At 40.4% G+C, this 19,122-nt stretch overlaps 2 protein-coding genes across 2 annotated transcripts; one reads left to right on the top strand and one right to left on the bottom strand.

The window, feature by feature from the left end:
- The first annotated feature begins 800 nt into the window (after window positions 1–800).
- entpd5a (ectonucleoside triphosphate diphosphohydrolase 5a) lies at window positions 801–8,518 on the top strand. The gene is given in 14 exon segments (XM_030126079.1): window positions 801–1,425; window positions 1,428–1,505; window positions 1,963–2,042; window positions 2,330–2,473; window positions 2,887–2,962; window positions 3,503–3,538; window positions 3,964–4,052; window positions 4,137–4,216; window positions 4,345–4,406; window positions 4,528–4,629; window positions 5,323–5,466; window positions 5,574–5,630; window positions 6,482–6,597; window positions 6,786–8,518. Coding segments are annotated over 14 exon segments (1,515 nt in total). The 5' UTR covers window positions 801–1,058; the 3' UTR covers window positions 6,870–8,518.
- A 97-nt stretch (window positions 8,519–8,615) lies between these two features.
- On the bottom strand, window positions 8,616–19,109 carry coq6 (coenzyme Q6 monooxygenase). Its single transcript, XM_030126080.1, is given in 13 exon segments — window positions 8,616–8,738; window positions 9,312–9,478; window positions 9,858–9,973; window positions 10,162–10,261; window positions 10,264–10,363; window positions 11,003–11,110; window positions 11,203–11,265; window positions 11,858–11,965; window positions 12,050–12,180; window positions 13,371–13,497; window positions 15,361–15,419; window positions 18,327–18,461; window positions 18,712–19,109. Coding segments are annotated over 13 exon segments (1,446 nt in total). The 5' UTR covers window positions 18,914–19,109; the 3' UTR covers window positions 8,616–8,708.
- Window positions 19,110–19,122: the final 13 nt, after the last annotated feature.

Below are 19,122 nucleotides of genomic sequence, written 5' to 3'. Positions count from 1 at the left end.
GGATGAGTGGGAGTGAGATGATTGCTAACATTCTTTTAACTTTTATGCCAGCTGGAGTACAGGTCACATTTGCATTTTTTAAGGTTGGTGAAAGTGCTGCAGTTGATTTAATGTGGTAATTGTTGGAAGATCATGAAGACAGGGGTTGAAGGATTTTTTTTTAATATACACTTGATGCAGTCCAGCTACGTAACGTGAAGGTACAAAATGAAACTAAACAAGAATCCACTATTCACAATACAGCACATGAAATACAAGCATTTTGTTTTGATTTCTCTTAATCACATTGTAGATTAGCATGAGGTTATATTCACCATAAACCCCACAAAGGATTTCAAATAAAATAAAACTTACCTTACAAACTATTAAATACTGAATGATTGTTGTATTCACTTAAATTCTTTCAAAACTGCAATAATTCATTTACAAAGGCAGAAGATGCACAGCTATAACAGTCAAATACACATGTATATCACATCCTAATTAGACAGAGCCCAAAAAGTCCAAAAAGTTGCAAGATGAAGGAGTTTCTGAGGGCAAGTTACTAGGCATGTCTTAAACACACCTATAAAATGTATTTTGAGGCAACTTCTTTAGTTTCTTCAGCGTGAGCCATTCATTTTGACTTTTTCATAAACCCCTTTCTCTCCAAAGGGGATTTTTTTGGCTCCAGAATCCCCAGTAAAGATGAGGAGGGGAAAATACATAGCCAAAAATAATCCCTGAGGAGGAAAAAAAAAAAAAAAAAAAAAAAAAAAAGGAAAACGGTGTCGGTAGGCAGGTAGTCTCCAGCTCACACAGGAGGGGGGACTCCTGATGGAGCTGGGATGGACCTCCACAGGATTGGTTGATGGTCGCTGTCGCTGTGGCCCTGTGCCAAGCCCTTATGTCTTTATATACTGTAAACAGATGACCGGACAGTCCTGAGTGTGCATCGCATCCACTCTGCCTCCGTGCGGCTCCTCTGCCTCTCTCTTTAGGACCCTCAGTCTGTGAGAGATCCACGGCTTCTTCTCCCTCTTCCACCCACTGTGTCCTCTCTCTCCGGCTGTGAAACAATGGCCATGCCGAGCCTTCTCCTCTCTGTGACCGTGTGGCTTCTGGCTGGGAGCCTCATCGCAGAGGCAACTTACTACCGGCACCACCGTTACATCCCACACTTCTACCGCTACCGGGAGCATCACTCCGCCAACACGGAAAACCTCCTCCCTGAGGTCTCCAACCCCGCGCCCGAGGTCTCCCAACCCGCAGTGCCGAGCCACCCCCAGATCCCCGAGGTCTTCCACCCTGCACCTGAAGTCCTCCCCGCTATCCCAGAGGCTTTCCATCCCGTACCTGAAGTGGTGCATCCTGCACCTGAGTCCTACCACCCGGTGGAGGTTCCCCAGGCGGTTCCTGAAGCCCCCTCCCCTGTAAACATGAGCCGGACTTTTATGGGGTCATGTTTGACGCAGGGAGCACAGGCACCAGGATCCACATCTATAAGTTTATTCAGAAAGACCCCGGTAAGTTACTCTCTCTCTCTCTCTCTCTCTCTCTCTCTCTCTCTCTCTCTCTCTCTCTCTCTCTCCTAACCTCTAGTGGAGCTTTACCCACGCTGCGGGCTCCCACTGTCTGCTTGCTGTTAGGTCATTCACTGTGTGGTGCAAGTTCAACCATGCACCGGCAATGAGCACATGCAGCACAGTTTCTAAAAGTAGATGAGGTGGATTTTAATTTCCTCCTCTGACTCAACTGAGTAGGAAAAAGCCTGTCCTAAACTCTGGATGTAGGTGAAATCCTGCAGTCTAAATACCTTGAATTGCAAAAGAGCAGCTATGCAATTAAATGCAATGACGCTTCTTTCACTGTCCACATGGTTTATGATTTGTGAGACATGGTTTATGATCCCTGGTTTATGATTTGTTCACTCATGTTGACCTCTCTTTCTTTTTTTTTTTTTTTTTTTTTTTTTTTTTTTAGTTGAGCTGCCTGTTCTGGACAATGAAATGTACCATGCAGTGAAGCCTGGATTGTCTGCTTATAAAGACAACCCTGAGGAGGTATGTATGCCGGTACACCCCATCACTTATCAGGTATATTAAGGAGTTGTTCACTGTCTGGCCAAACCACCAAACTACTGGGATTTTCTTTGGGTTGGGTTCATGTGATGTAAACACTGTGCAATTATAAAAATGCCTTCTGCTGATGCTGTCACCGCTGCCCACTCCTGTCTGCTGTATTTTACCTGATGTCCGCAACACTTTGATCACTAAGTACATTTTTGTTTTTGTTATGAAATGTCTGGCTTAATTACAGCTTGCTAACTGTTTGTCATCTTTTTCTGAAGGGTGGCAACACTGTCCGACAGTTGCTGAAGATTGCCAAGAAGACAATCCCAGAGGATGAGTGGAAGAGGACCCCGGTGGTCTTAAAGGCCACAGCAGGTCTCCGTCTCCTGCCTGAAGACAAGGCCAATGCTCTTCTGAAGGAGGTGAGGCACGTTTTCTCTCTGCCCTCAGACAGTTTGGCACAAACACCACCAGTCCCGCCGAGGAGCAGGATGAGAAACCACTAAGTGCTTACAAGTGTCACTGAAAAAAAGGGAGCAAGTCTGCCCATTTGGTGGCTATCATGTTGCAAAAAACAGCTGTTGTGGGGTTGTGTGGAGTAACCATATTTGTCATTTAAAGTATTAAATCTAGGCTACTGTTCCAGTCGTGCTTGTGGTTGAGTTATCTGTCACTCTAAAACAGAGAAGAGTCAGTCTTCCACAGTCTGAGAAGACTGTATCCGAACAGGATCAGAAACTACATAGTTTAGCATATTTGGTATGATTTTAACATGTAAACAGCCAATGATTGTACTGATAATTACATTAAAAATTATGATTTTTCTGTTTCATAGGTGCGAGAAGTATTTGATGAGTCTCCGTTCTTTGTGCCAAACAACAGCGTTTCCATTATGAATGGAACCAATGAAGGTAGGTTATCATTGAATGTACTGATATCACAAGCACAAGATTTAAGTTTTCTGTCAGAATGACATCTGACTCAGGTGTTGTCTGACCAGGTGTTTTTAACAATATTCACAGAGGATGTATCAAACCATTCAGCTCTCATAATTCTTTTTACAAGATGTCTGTTACTACCTCAGTGCAACAAATAACTATGCCAGTGTAAGTTGTTTCCCCACGCCCAATCATTTAGTGTGATCCTCCACATCACTCATTAAGACACCCTCACTATGTTATGTGTCATCATACAGTGTGTGCTTGACTTTATGAGAGCAATAACCTTACATCTGAGACATCTGTTAATTACCTGGGTTGGTCTGTTAACCTACATCTTAGACCAACTGTGCGACTTTAATATGAGCCTAATGAAATAAAGCTGGCCTTAAAACTGTCTGTTTTTTTCTTTGTGTCTAAAAATAACACAATTTAGCAGCATTTAGTAGGTCACTTGTAATCACTTCTTGAGATTTTACTAATGAAAACCTTTTTACCCCTTTTCTGTTGTAGGAGTCCTCGCCTGGGTTACAGTGAACTTCCTCACAGGTAAGACATTGCTTGTGTTTTGCTATGTTGGTGTTAGTGGTTGGGAGGCTCATATCTGAGGCTCCAGTGTACACAGAAGCCTGTTAGTAAAAGACTCTTGTCTCCTGTCTGAGGTTATGAGCTTGAATCACTGGCCCCAAAACAGAATCACAAAAACAAGTAATATTTCCTCACGTGTTACACCCAGCTGAGGTTCATTCAAATTTAAAATAAAGTACTTTAAAAAGCAATTGTAAACTTTCCCTCAAAGGTATTTTCCCTGTTGGAGGGCAAAGATATGAAATGGAAGCATGCATTATTCTGATACATGTTGTTCTAAAAGAATGATAAGTGTGGAGGATCACCTGACAGTAGAAAGAGACGTGACCTTATAACGTATTATCTTGATCCAGTGATGTGTTTAACTTTCTTGTTGTTTGCCACAGGTCACTTGTATTCCAACACAAGAAGGACAGTGGGGATCTTGGATTTGGGTGGAGGATCTACACAGATTACTTTCCTTCCTAAGTCCAAGGTGATTACAGATGTTTGTGTATCTATTTATTTGACTGTGTAGATATCAGGAATGCACCTCTAAATTTTTTTTTTCATCCAACAGAAAACCGTTCATTCTGCTCCCCCCTCTTACATCGCAAAATTCAACCTGTTCAACAATACGTATCAACTCTATACACACAGGTAAATACAGATTAGGAACCTCCTGGTTATTCATTCATATAATTACCATAAATAAAGTAACAAATATGATGTTTTAAAGTAAAAGTGCTGTAAATATCTAACTGTAGAACTATTCCGCTTTCACGTAGCTACCTTGGAAATGGACTGTACGCAGCTCGACTGGCAACTCTTGGAGCTCTAGGAGCTGATGGTAGAAAATTTAGAACCTTTTATCACCTATTCTGTGTACTTACACAGAAATGTTTTTCTGTAATTCTGTTAATTTCTTTCAGTAGAAGATGGCAAATTATTTGTTGTCTTTATGTTCTCAGGTCTAGATTGGAAAATCTTCACTAGTTCCTGCCTCCCAAAGAAGTTCAGAGAAGATGTGACTTTTGGTGGAACCACCTACAAAGTTAGCGGGATTCCAGACGGTAAGATAAAAGCACTCTGAGGTTTGATTGCCTTCCCAATGCCTTGGATCCAGCAAGGCCTGCATTCCTTTCCCAACACTAGAACACAATAGAGTACAGTATAATACAGTCTCACATGAGAACATTTATCCACTGAAGGTTCTGTACCCTTGGCGCCAAAAGCATGTTTTGTCATCTTCTGACTGTCTTTCTTCCCTCTTGAACAATTATACTGCAGTCAACCTTGTATTTAAATGAAAAGAAAACTGTCAGTTAACTTCACAAATAAGGCAGTCACTCCCATACCACAGTCAAGTAGCCAGAAGATGCTGGGCTTGTCCCTGAGTTGTTATTTTTTTGTGTAACGAGTGGCTTGATCTGGACCGCTCACAATTATGTGGTAAAAATAGTCAGCCCAATAGGGCTGCGCTAACTGCCGCTCTTGTCAGCACATGGTTTTTGCCGGCACAAATGAGCCAACCATACCCATGGGCCTGTGTGAAACTTGTCTTTCTGGGGCTTCCCTTGCATATCTTCTGGTGAGCCCCCTTGCTTTCACCCCAGGCTAACCTCAGACTGGCTCTCACGATTGCATTCCAGCCATCACGGCTGCAATCCACCTTTGACTCGTGGTTTACTTCACCATTTTTGGTCCAAGTTACATCATTCTTTGACAGATGTGCATTTAGCCTTTCCCTCTCTTGCTCTCCACAGGCTATGCCGGCTATAAGCTGTGCTACTATGAGGTGATGAAGGTTATCAAAGGAATAGTGCACCAGCCATATGAAGTGAAGGGCAGCAGCATCTTCTATGCTTTCTCCTACTACTTTGACAGAGCTGTGGAGACTGGCCTCATTGGTAAGTGAAACCAAAGAGTCAACTTCCAGCATGGTCATTTCTTATGCTAACTATCCCCCACTGCACAAAATAGGTACTCATACTGCATGTTTGTTTTTTCTTTTCAGATAGCAGCCGAGGTGGTAGAGTGGAGGTCAGAGATTTTAAGAAAAGAGCCAAAGAAGGTATGAGTTACAAGTCATCTTCTGTAGGGTTATGTATGTAAACAATAATCTTACAAGTTATATATACATCCTTCTCTTAACCACTGAAACTTTGTGCAAAATATGTTCTAAGCAGCACAAACTCTCAATGCTGATTGGGCCCAAACTCTTGGCATGATTGTTCCATACTGGCAGAATTCATCGTGTCACACAGAGTTTATTACAACAGTAAAATGTAACTGATTATTTGCAAAAACATGTTATGGAGACGCAAATGTATTTTATTACAGGATAAATACATGCTACCATTATAATAAAACTGTTCAGTAAGTTTAACTATAACACAAAGTCATAAGTGGTAAGCTTATCAGCTTGCATTTGTGACACTTGTCCTTGTAGAAATAGACTCATATCATGTTGGGATGAGTTACTTTGTTATGTAAGGCTGTTTGTGTTGTGAGAACACTGTCACATGGTCTCGAGGAACAAGTCTGGCTCTGGCTGGGTTGGCAGCTGAGCTGAAGATGTCTGTCTGGCCCAGGCAGGAGGGCACCTGACAGCCACACACCACCTGGGGGCTGACACATACTGAAACACATACAGTGTGTACAAGGCTGTTTAACACCATCACCCACCCACCCACAGCCTCATGTTGACCCTCAGCCATTCCCCTCACACCTCCCTGTTTATTCAGCCAAACAAAACAGAAATGTCATCTTTTAATCATCTAGCACAGGGGTTAGAAAATGAGATTTTTATTATTACAGGAACATGACTACTTTACATGATGCATTAAGGTGTTTCCATGAAATGCTTTGTATCACTCATATGCAAAATCCATGTTAATGTCATGTGGCTTTTTATGCTTTCAGTATGCAACAAAATGGCCAAATACCGTGCTATCAGCCCCTTCCTCTGCATGGATATGACATATATCACTTGTCTGCTAAAGGAGGGCTTCGGCTTCAAGGACAACACTGTGCTACAGGTGAGCCAGATAGTGGAAGTAGAAGAGATACAAAACATGAAAATGTGCACTGAAACATATTCATCTTCTATTTGTACACTATTTCACATTAAATAGAGCTTCAAGATTTAGATGTAATTTCTATGACAATAGTTGAACATTGTTCACCTCTTGAGGTTTTGATGGAGATCTCCCTCTCTGTTACACAGCTTGCCAAGAAAGTCAACAATGTAGAGACAAGCTGGGCCCTGGGGGCCACCTTTGACTACTTCCGAAACCTCAACATCCACTAAGGACAGCTTGCTGTCACTACAGCCAGCACTGAGAGGGACAGTCTGTCACTGTGGGGCTTCCCTTCCTCCATCCACCCCCGATCAGCCCGTCCCCTCACAGACACCACCCACCATGCTTCCTCACCCACCGTGCCCCTCCTCTTTTCCTCAACCTTGGCACCCTGCGAACAATCTGAACTGTTGAAAAAGAAATCACTATATTTTTATAAGGCCAGCTATTTCTACTGTATGTTGAGCTCATTACTAGTGAGCTGATTTTATTTTTGTAAAACGTTTACATGTTTGATTCCTTATGGGTGTCTGATCTGAAATGTCTTTCTCACCTACCTGTAAAGTGTGTAGAGGGTAGTTTAGACACAAGACAAGCAGTCATGGTATTTTGATACTTACTGTGGTCCTGGTGTGCACTGTACAGTGCAAAAAATGGTTGCTATAAATGCAGCCATTGTCTTTTTAATGGCTTGTTAATCAATCTTTTTTCAGTGTAGAACTAAATATATAATAGGACCCAAAAACTTTCACCCCAAGCTTTAGGCAAGTTAGACAACATTGGGAATAGAGCAGATAAAAAAACTATACAGCTTCATTTTCTTCAACTTTGCACATAACACTTTAATTGCAGATATTGTAGCTAAGACATGATCACTTTGCTTTCATGCCATCTGCAGAGTTGTATATATTCATCAGGTAGTGTTGGCTTCACCGTGGGAAGCAAAGAGAGTGCGGGTGAGTGAGAGCTCTCACAGAGTGCGTTGTATAGCTGTTACATGTATGAGGTTAATACCTGTACTTTAAAGTTTAGCCATTTCTGTTTGTTTTGTCTATAGTGAAACAGTCCTCATCTGAGTGGCTAAATTGCAGGGCCTCCAGGTCTGAACTATGTTTTAGACTGGCAATAAAAAAAAAAAGCTTATCATGGGTAGCTAGTGCATCCAACAACATAATTTATACCAATTAAATACAGAAAATGATAAACAGAAATTATGCAAAACAGTTTGAAGCCCATGACTCTTTGATGGGTAGGGATGTAGCTGGTTCCTGTAAAACAGTAATATTGAATTCTGCTGGTTATTTTCTTGTGAAATGTACAAATGTTATGTAATGTAGAGTATTTTAATTATCCTCCAATATTAACTTTTGGACTTTTTTTGTGCAGCTGCTTTCTAAGCCATGTCTTTGCTGTCTTCTCAGTATCCATCTCCAGTAACTACTGCTGTATATACTTAATGTAAACTTTGAACAAATAACATGTCATGAACTTTTACATTACAAAAACTCTATGCCGCACAGTTGCTCAAAAATGCCTCTTTGTTCATCGGTATGATGACTAACAAATGTAAATTGTTGTTTTTATCAAATCCAGTGAGTGTATACAATACATGTATGTTTTAATAAAATATGAAATACTGTATATTCTTTGCTTTTTTCTTTTTTTTAATATATTGTCTATTAAGTTAATTCTTGTCATGAATTGTTGGAGGGTACAGAGCTACCCTGTTGTCTTTTAAGTAAAAACCTAAGCTTTGAGTACTTGAAGAAAAACTGGAATTTTGACTACTCTCAGAATACAGTTTCCTCCAACTAAAAATGAAGAATTAAACATGTAACATATGGGTAAAACAAATGACACAGAACATTTTTTGTCTATGAACTGTATCTGCAAAGAACAATTTAAAGTACTGTTGATGGGGAATCCTGTACTTGAGTATCAAATTTATATGATGATTTAAAAAATTACAAAAAGAGTAAAATATATCTTTATTTTATTTTACATTCACAAATTTTACAGTTATGTCTTCTTGCAGCCATTGGAGACACACGCACACTGCGTGGCAAAGATCATTTGCTTGCAAACGCCATGATCTGCTCCTGCAAAACCAAAGAGACATCAAGTCAGAAACTCTGTAACCATTGAATTATGCTCACTAAAAGCCTGCTGCGAGCAAGTGGCACTGCAGACCTTTATACAAGACCTGTAAACCAGTGAACTCACAAGATTTAATATGGAAAAAGTGTCACGTTTAACTTTGTGCCTCCATAGTGAAATGCCTTTACAACCAGTTACAGTTGTGTTGGTCTGAATCACTTAGTAGGGAATAAAGCCATTTCACATGAGTGGTCGGTAATAAAAGGGGTGTGAAAACACAAGCCAACACCGCTGTCCGCTGCCCCAGAGCCAGCCCTGCACCCCACCCACACACTTTTGGTAACACTAAATTTGGGGCTAAACTTAGATGCCATAGTAGTAGGTTCAGAACCCTGGAAATTATAGACACCGCTAAAGTAAAGCTCCGTGTAATCAGAAAAGAGGGTGGAGGGTGGGGTCATTGTGGAGGTGGAGCTTACATTTGACAGGTGGCTGATATTATCTGAGAGATCCCCAGGTTGAGTGGGATGTACAGTATATGGTTGGAGGTAAAAGCAAGAGAAGATGGCACTTACTTTAAGAGTTGGGAGCATGTTGGTGGCCTGCAGACCAAAGGTGCGTAGGAGAACCACAGGAGCCGCGTTAGTGGAATAAAGACGTTTCATGAGGTCAATGGCCGCCATCATGGGCAGATTGTGCCTCTGTCGTTCAGTCTCATACTCTAACAGGTGTTGCATTGCTCCTGCACACAAGCAAACAAGACTGGGGGTTAAGATATGAAAACATGTTTTTCAAGGCTTTGAGGTTACGTGTCTCTTTCATGTTTTTTACATTAAGTCAATACAGTGCTGCTATTTTGACATTGCAGCATCCACTTTTAACAGAGGAAAGATACACACAATATCACGTAACAGGATTTTCATTTCTCTGAAACAGCAACTTATATACTGTTCTTGGAAGAACTTACAGAAAAACATCAAATAAATTCTGCCGGAAAAGCTGATGCTTTTTATAATTTCAGATCAACAGCACGCGTTTGAGCTGGGATGATGGAAAAGAGCTTAGGGAAAACCACTGTACTTTGGTTGCAGCATTTGTGTCTGTTTAGAGTTCTCACTGACCCAGGTCCTTCCCGTTAAAGGCTGCCTGGCTCAGGAGCTGTGTGAGGCAAGCCACATCCCCGAAGCCCAAGTTGGCTCCCTGACCCGCCAAGGGATGGACACGATGGGCTGCATCCCTGCAGAGACAAATATATCCGTCACCATTTAAATGCAGTCAACAAGCAGCAGCATTTTATGAACATTGTAAAATCAAAGTATATGGTGTGTGTATGGTAGAGAATTATTTGAATGGGAATGAAGCAACAATTAACAATCTTTACCTAACATTAAGTTTTAATGTTTTACTTTTACATCATGGTCTTACCCAATCAGAGCCACCCGGTGTCTGACATACTCTGATGCATGGCCTATGCCCAGGGGGAACATGACCCGGGTCTTTGGACCGATCCCTGCCACACTTGGGGAAGCTGTCGAGGTGAACCTGCAGACGGCATGAGGGTGGACAGGGTGCTGCGGAATAGAGAGCCAGCTGTCTCGATGAGCTCTGACTGGTTCTCATTACTCCACTGTCCCACAGACAGGCAAGAAGACAGAGGAAGAAAAATGTCCAGAAGAGAGAGAAAACAGACATTATCCCTCTGAGTGGACAAAGAAATTAGCTGACATAGGAGCAAAGCTGAACTCCAGGCCAGGGAAAGTTTTTTCCCTCCCTAACTAACTGGTTTGGCACGGCCCTGAGAGCTGGGCTAATTAAAAGAAGATGCCGGCCAGGCTATGCAGTTGAATTAGCTCTGTTTGAAAAACATTCCATGCAGTAATGGTCGACACTGGGAGACCACAGGTTTAATTAGCAAACCAGGCCTGAAACCAAACGTGACTCAACCGTGGTGACCCCGTCCGTCAGCAGGCCGAGTAAAAATAGCCAGCTTGGGAAAAAGGAGTTTCTTCAAACACAAAAAAAATGGATAGGTATATCATATTCACAGTGAAATATTAGCATTGTATAAAGGTTTGGCCAAACAATGACAATATTGTTTTAATGAGTCACTAAAAACAACACTAAACATGTGAGTAAGTTAAAACCTATCTGTCTGTGCAGGTCCAATGCCATATACACTACACTGTAGAGTCGTACACAAATGTGGCAACCTCTTACTGACAGTGACAGGTAATAGAATATCAGCTGGATAATAGAGATTTCTTACAAAGGCAGAGTTGATTGCATCCACAAAGCTCTCCTCATCCAGCTCCAGTAGCTCCTCTGCGAGCCGATGGCTAGTTGACCACACCAGAGAGCTCTCTGTGTCCGACAGCTGCAGGGGACAGAACATGTTTCATCAGATATTTATGTGACAGACAGATATACCATGGGGAAAACTGACACTAAATAATGAAGATATATTACCGGTAACATTGCAATGGGTCCTGTAGGGAGGAACCTCTGCCATGCAACATTGTTCTCAGTGGGCTGTCAACACATAAATTTATTTAAATATTACATTTTGAAATTCTGCGGCATTGTATTATAAATAAAAATAAGACATTTTAAAGGGTACTTGTGGGTGGGTGTATTGTTCTCTTCATTGTGACAGATATGACATTATAATTAGCATCAAAATGAACAATACAGTGACATATAATAAGGATTGTTAAGAAATTTGAATGTGCAGATTATAATTAGAGCACAAAGAAGTAAAAAGTTAACTTTATGAGCTCAGAAAAATAACCCTATTTCAGCTTTGTGGCAATCAATTTTACTGTTAAATCAGAATGTTTTAAAGAATATGTTTACATTAAGAAGTAGAAGAATTTCCTCAACCCATGAAGGAACATTTTTTTATTAAATTTATATAAAAAATGTTTTTAACACATTTAGGGATATGTGTTTTCTACTGAACAGGAAGGGGAAGTAAAACTAAATTAAAAAAAGAAATAAAGCTGTCAAATAAATGTAGTGGAAAAAAGTAGAAGAACCTCAAAATATTTGAGTACAGGTGCCTAGTTAGATTTGATGTAAATACATATAAAGAGTGTGTTTTGACTGTGATTCTCCTCTGTACCTCTGATAGGTGCAGCACAGCAACAACTGCAGATTGGTCATAATTCCACTTGACCGTGGGAATCCCTAACTTCTGCCTCACCATTGAGTTTGGTCCATCTGCACCGATCTGAAAAACAGATGAGACAGAGGCCAGTGTGAAAAAGCAGAAGGCACATGATGAAACAAAGTTAGTGCAATAGAATAAACTGACCAGCAGCTTGGTCTGTAGAGTTTCGCCACTGGCCAAGGTGACCTGAACCCACGGGATAGAGTCAGCTGCCTGGTGGGGCATCGGCCACGTGTACTTCACCACCTTCGACCTATACTTAACTTGCACATTATCTGACAGAAAAAAAGGACATAAAACTGGTGACAATAAAGGCAGCAAAAAAGAAAATTAGCAATGTTCCATAAAATAAAGTAGCAAGTGGTATGATTGTTTCACAACAAAGGAATCCATTTAGTCCTGCATATGTATCATTATACTTTGCTACTTTTTTCCTTCAAAATCTAGAGGATAGTTTGCTTGCAGAAAAAGCAGTGGAAGATCTATAAACCACCTCATAAAACACTGGTTTTCCTCACTGGCACATGGTAGCTGCTGAACTTCACATTCGACAATCTTCTTAATGGTCTTGGCCTGCCACATTTCACTGACTAATAGTGTTTATCTACAAGCACACCACACCACAGTTTGCACGTTTTGCCAGCTATTTGGATTTTACCCTAAAACAGCCACTTTTCTTAAAATATCTCAAGTTGGTCATCCCGAACATGAAAGGATCCTGAACTATGCTTGCTTATGCCGACTTGGAGTAGAAACCATCCGCAGAAAAGCTACTGGTTCCTCAACACAAACGTCAAATATGGGCTTTTAGTGATTGGTGAGCAGGGTTACATTGAAACCAGCTGGCGTGGAGCATACTTTTCATGTACTGCATCTTGAGCATAACAACACCACGGCTAAAATGAGAGGAGAGAAAGAAGTGGACAAATGGGAGGCACATGAGGCAAAACGTGCTGCAACCACACATCCGCTGTTTGGTGCAAAATGTTGAAAACTGTTTATAAATATGCCAGTTTAACTGTCAAGCACATAGCACAGCTAAGTTTTATTTGTGAACCTCACAAAAGTTGGTCTAATGTCAACAACAATACAGCACTACGCACTGTGAGCTCTTTAACGTCTTAAAAGGTGGCAAAATGGGAGCACATGGCAGCTTTAAATAGGTCACTGGACCACTTCACGTGTCTTCGCTGAGTGCCGGAGCTCTGCAGTTCTCACAATATGAGGTTTTGATTGAAATTGCAGGAAAAACATGGATGGCTCCAACAGCTTAACTTGTCTTCAAAAACAGTCGCAGGGAGTGAGTACAAATAAACAAAACCTGGGGAGAGGATGGAATAAATGTGGTGGCATTAGCCGCCAGACTCAGTGTCCCTCAGATGAAACCGGCTTTATGAGGTCTTACTGAGCACAGCTACTGTATGGGGCTTCATGTTTAAATCATAACTGCTGTGTATTTGCTTACCGGAGAGACTGTCCAGCTGTTTAGTGAGGGCAGCCACAACTACGTCGTTCTCCACAATGTATGCCATCTCATCCTGCAGGTTCTCCTTATCGAATGTGATCAGGGCATCTGAGCAGGCATCCCAAACCTAAATGAGAGGCCCATTTTACTTGTGGTTATCCTTAAATGCATCCCCTCTCCCTAAATATAGCTAGGCAGAGAAATGCTGCTTCATTGCGCTAAACACATCAAAGTTGTTAGCTACTGTCAGAGGCTGGCACAGCAGCATACATCAAACCCCAAGCCATGAGGGTCACCAACACCCCTCTGGCTGGACGGCTGACTTCATCTTAATGGAGCTCCCTGAGGTGGAGGACCAAATGACATTTTGTGATGTGGATTTCTGCAAACATCTTCTTGGAAACACAAATAACAAATGACATGTTTGTGAACATTACAGAGTAAGTCAATATTTATCCGCAACCAAAAGCAGCAGAAGGAGATATAGTTTGCGACTACTGTAATTTCAACCCTGAAAGCACTGTTTGAGTTAAACATGAGGGGGTGAAAAGTGTTTGTACAAGGTTAATCCTCTCCTGGGTTGTAACTATGGTGACAGAACCCATCATTCTGCAGTAATATGCTGCTGCACTACTTTTTTCCAGCTAGCCATAAAGTAGGGGGATATACCCTCCAGAAAACCACTAATGGCAGTGGGTTTGCAGCTTGTGATAAGTGGTTGGGAAGAATGATTTACTGAGACCAGCCCAAAAATTGTTTTGGTTTTGTTTAATGCAGAGTTAAATGATGCAGCTTTAGGGAAGAATGAGTTACTACTTACTGTGCAAGGCTTAAACAATACACTTCCTACCAATTTTATAGAGAAGAATCTGGGCCGATGGGCGTCTTAAAAGGCAGTGACTCAGTTTGCCTTCTGTTTCAAATCTAAGCCCTCAACACTTAGCATACATTTAAGGTGGAAGAGTATTTCACTGCATGGAAAGAATGTTATTTAGAGCTGACCTGTTCTACATACTTTCTAAAACGGAGATGGCAGATATGTAAAGTATATGACTGAGATGCAGCTGACAAACAACACAGTGGTAGCGCAGTGAAGGTATAATGGGAGAGGTACACTACCATAATCACTTTTAGGCACTGCATGATGACATCTTACGCCCAGAGAGAAACCCTGTGGTTGAGTGTTTGGTACACACCGACCACATCTTACAAGATGGACTGAGCCTGCACCCGCAGCCGTAAAGCGGGTTAACTTTGCAGCAAACAACCACCCTCCTAATCTTTCATCTTCTTCCCCTTGTTCACATGAATCTTCATAATTAGAAGACATTGGTTATACGTACCAATTTCAAAATGTCATAATGATTTATTCTTCATAACAAACATGGCTTTAATAAATAAAACTTGCACGGCTAGAGAGCCATCCAGTACTCGCAATATTCCAAGAGATGGCCTTTTATAAATGCACCTTGTTTTCTTTGGCATTTCTAGTGCCACTTATGTTGCAGTGCTACAGAGAGAGCAGAAATTGCACCAAGGAATGAACAAAATGCATGTTACATGAAACCACTGTTTGCCATTTTAATGTGAACAATTACATACCATATACATGATTATATGATACAGCATTGTGTTGCTTGTTCATTAAGCTGAATGACTGACTAGAAGCTGAGTGTCACAGACTTTCCTCTCCACAAATTGTATGGTACTTTGATTGATGGATGACAGAAATACATACAGTACGCCAGTAAATTAGAAAGTCGGGAGAACATATGAAGGAAAAAACTAAGCTGTGGAACAGACAGATTCTAGGGGATGTTCATCGTTGCAATAGACTTGAACTATAGTCTTGCGGAATATAGTTCAAGTCTTTTCTATAGAAGAAAGAAAATAATTTCTAACAAACCATATAAGGACATTTGAGCACCCTAAAGGCAAACTGATTTCCTGAAAGCTAATTAACATCAAAGTGAGCCGAAGGTTACCATACCTGCATCTTTTTGTAGGGCTTGTATCTCATCTTTGTAATGTGCTCCCATGCTCCAATACCTGTGTGAACAAACAAAATTTCATACAAATGCAGTTTTTGTACTGCTGTTTCTGACAGTGTGTTACATAATCCTGATCAGGTTAAAAAATCCTGAGCAAATTTAGATTAATTTCAATGGAAACTGATGTAAATGTGTAAGTCTGTTACATTCACAATATAACACATTCATGGAAAAGCTGGAAAAAAGGCAATTTAAGGGTAATCTAGGCCGTAATCCTGTTATGCACCATAAAGAATGAAAAATGTAAATTCCTTCCTATCTTTTTGTGAATAATTAATTCTATTAAAATGAACATTTCCATAATTATATCCCCGAAATGGAGTTTCGGGGCTATAACAAGGTTTTGCCCCAAATGCCGCTGGTAGATATCCTTCGTGTGAATGCAATAACTAGGACATATTTGGTTGGATTTCTTATCCCTCCCATAGGGGACCCCTAGTGGAAGAACCCTATCAATTTCAGCTTCTCTATGAGTATAATAAGTCATCCAAATGGGGGCACTTTAGTGGAAAATCTGTTTTTTGGACATAAATCAAGCAATAACAAGCTGATTGAGATAAAATCTGGTTCACAATGACTGTCTTACAAATGTCCATTTTCTGGCTACCATCCAGAGTTCATATGGTGACATTTTCATTCACTAGGTAGAGTTTTGCGGGGAAAAATTGGTTCTCTGACCATTATTCTGCCACTATCAGGTTGATGTAGCTCAAATTGAGTTCATATCAATTGTCTAACAATAATCTTTCTCATGCCACTACCTTGAGTTTACATGATGTCATATCAGGTGGTATGTTTTTTCCAAATGGTTGGGGGAGCAGAGGACTAGGGGGATTTCAGGAATATACCCTTGCTGTCAGCCCCTGACAGTGGAAGCCTAGTTTTCTAGTACATTTATGGCCAAACTGGTGATCCTTTGCCCATCGTTGATCCTGAAGGTCTAGACCTTTCCTGGATGCAGCTTTTGTACCAAACTACAATGGCAATCGCCTGTTATTTGATTATTTTAAACCATAATTAGCTCTAATTTGCATCGGTTCCAACTTGTTATTGAATATGCTCCAAGCTGAAAATGAATGGATGTATATTTTCAAATGAAATGAAGTTAACCAGATAAAGGGTAAAATACAGTATGTTGTGTTCATACTGTCTACAATGAAGTATAAGGTAAAGCAATTTTTATTTATTTTTTTTTTTTTAATTCACATTTTCAATACTGTTCTAGCTATTTCACTTTTTGGGTTTTATTTTATCTTCACAACAATAAAACCAATCAAAACAGATTAAATAAGCAAAAAGTTAATTTACTGCAATTTAAAGTAAGAAACCTATTCTGGAAATTCTGTGAATAAGAGTGCAGGTCTTTATTAGAATAAAGGTCAGATAAATATTCTGTATATGAACCAAAAAGGTAATGCGATGCAAGTGTTAAATGTTCGACTAATACAGATCACCTCTGTGTGACATCATTCAAATGTCAGGTGAAGGCTTAACCCCCCTCTGTCTCATTAAAAACAAATTATTACTAAAACTATACTCAGTGCCCTTTTTATAGTCATACAATATTTAAGAAATGAGTCTTCCAGAAACAGTAGAGAAAGTGCATACAAACACATCTATTATATTTATTACTTAATACCTTACTGGACATAAATGTGTCCAAGACCAAAAAGATGGCAGTGGATTTTAGGAAGAATCCCAGTCATCTCACCTGTTCTGATCAATGGTCAGACAGTTGAAGAAGTTGAACAGTAAACAGTCAGTTTTAACCTTTTCTTTTATTTGCTGGTTTGGCCTACTCAATATCAAAAATAAAAACAGAGTCCAGGGTATTGTGAAGGTGTCCAGCAGAACTGCAGGAGTGACCTTAAAAACTTGCATAAGGTCGGAACTTTGAATAAGGCCTGAATGATCCTGAATGACCCCAGCTACCCTCTATTATCTAGTTCATGCTGCTTCAGTCTGGTCACAGATACACCCTACTATGTAGCAGGACCAATAGGCACAAGATCTCTTTTATTCCTGCTGCTATCAGGCTTCTGAATAGTGAATAGTGTGTGATTTATGTTTTGTATTGTATCTGCCATTTGTTTTTGATGTGTGTACTGCTGGCTGTACAATAATTTGCCCCTAGGGGATAATAAAGTACTTTGAACCTTGAACTGCTTATCTAATCAAGGGGAGACACTGCTAGTGTAGTCACCCTTATAAATAATTTAGAAATAATAATTGAATGTTAGAGTACTGTTTAAATTATTAGGTTCAAATCAAATGCATGAGGCATTTTCTGGAACCACAGACACGAGCTTTACAGGATTTTGTTGTATGAAAAAGTGAAAGAAATTACATTTAAATCTCCACTGCCCACTCCATACATGTGCATATTGTTATCCCTGGTTGTCTTCTGAGTCTGACTACCTGTATGTGCTGCAGTACACCTACTGCTCTATTCCACACCTACATGTCACCAATGAAGCATATGATAGTAAATCTGAAAAACTACTGACACATTTTCAGATGTCCTTGGAGCCATTCTATTTTTTCTGGTCAAGCCCAACTAAAGTAACATGTCTTTCCCCTATGCTTGCTAAATCTTTAACCCTGACAAAGTTACTTTTATTTTGTAGTGGGAAAAGCAAAAAACAAAACAAAACTGCAGCACACAAGGAATACAAGAGGTCAGGTATGATCCCTCCTAAACCCGGATGACAGGACAGTGTCTGATCCCTGGCTTATCTGGTGGCAGCCTTTTAATAGTGAAGCAGCACAAGCTGGTTTAATCCAAACTTTAAACCACAGATTATATATTTTTTTTATTTAATAAATGTCATGAGTGGTGAAAGAGTAATTTTAAATGTGTGCAGCATTTTTTTTAATGTATGTCAAGTATGAGTGTATACAATACCACTTAGGAGTGTTGCAGAGCCTGGACTGATAGAGCTGACTCTGGTCCCATAGACGTCCGGGACCTTGTCCATCACTTTCTTATTGCCCGCTTCAAGAAGCAGAATCTTCTTGTCCACTAAGTTGGGGTCCAGTCCTGCAAATAATCATTTCAATATCATGTATGCATAACAAGCAATGTCAAAAATTAAATGTTTTTATTCATTTGCAACACAGTATTATGTGTGTGAAGAAGAACAGGTCTAGGTGAGTTAGTACAGGTCTGGTACTGTATTTATTTTAATTTTGACAGGCCACAGCAAAAAACAGCACATTCAACAAGTTTAGGGAAGAAAATCACATAAGGTTTGTTTGTTTACACTCATTTAAGGTTAACGTCCACTCACCTAAGGAACATGCCATTGTAGATCCAACCATCCCTCCCCCGGAAATAATAACATCATAAACCTCCTTCTTGCCAGAATCGTCTCCATGTTCAGTACAAACCAGTCCTCGACTAATGATTTTTGTGGCAGTGAAGTGCTTTTCTGCATTAAAACACCGGCCAAATCCGTTAAAGGCCAGCGTCGCTTTTGTGAGCTTGTGCATTTTTCTGTCTTCACTCTGCCTTCGTGTGTAACATACCCTGCGTTAAACAGGAACCACTCCAATTTAAATAAAGTCTGAATACTTTGATATGGCAGTCGAGAGGACGTTTCCCCTTGAATGTGTCCTAATAATAGCGTCAATGCCCCATATGTAATCCAGCCATGTTGTGTTGACAGGAGGTCCACAGGAAGCACTTCCTGTTTCTCGAC

This window comes from Sphaeramia orbicularis, chromosome 22 (assembly GCF_902148855.1).
Source record: "Sphaeramia orbicularis chromosome 22, fSphaOr1.1, whole genome shotgun sequence".
Taxonomy (NCBI): Eukaryota; Metazoa; Chordata; class Actinopteri; order Kurtiformes; family Apogonidae; genus Sphaeramia; species Sphaeramia orbicularis.
This window is presented reverse-complemented; position numbering and strand designations above follow the sequence as displayed.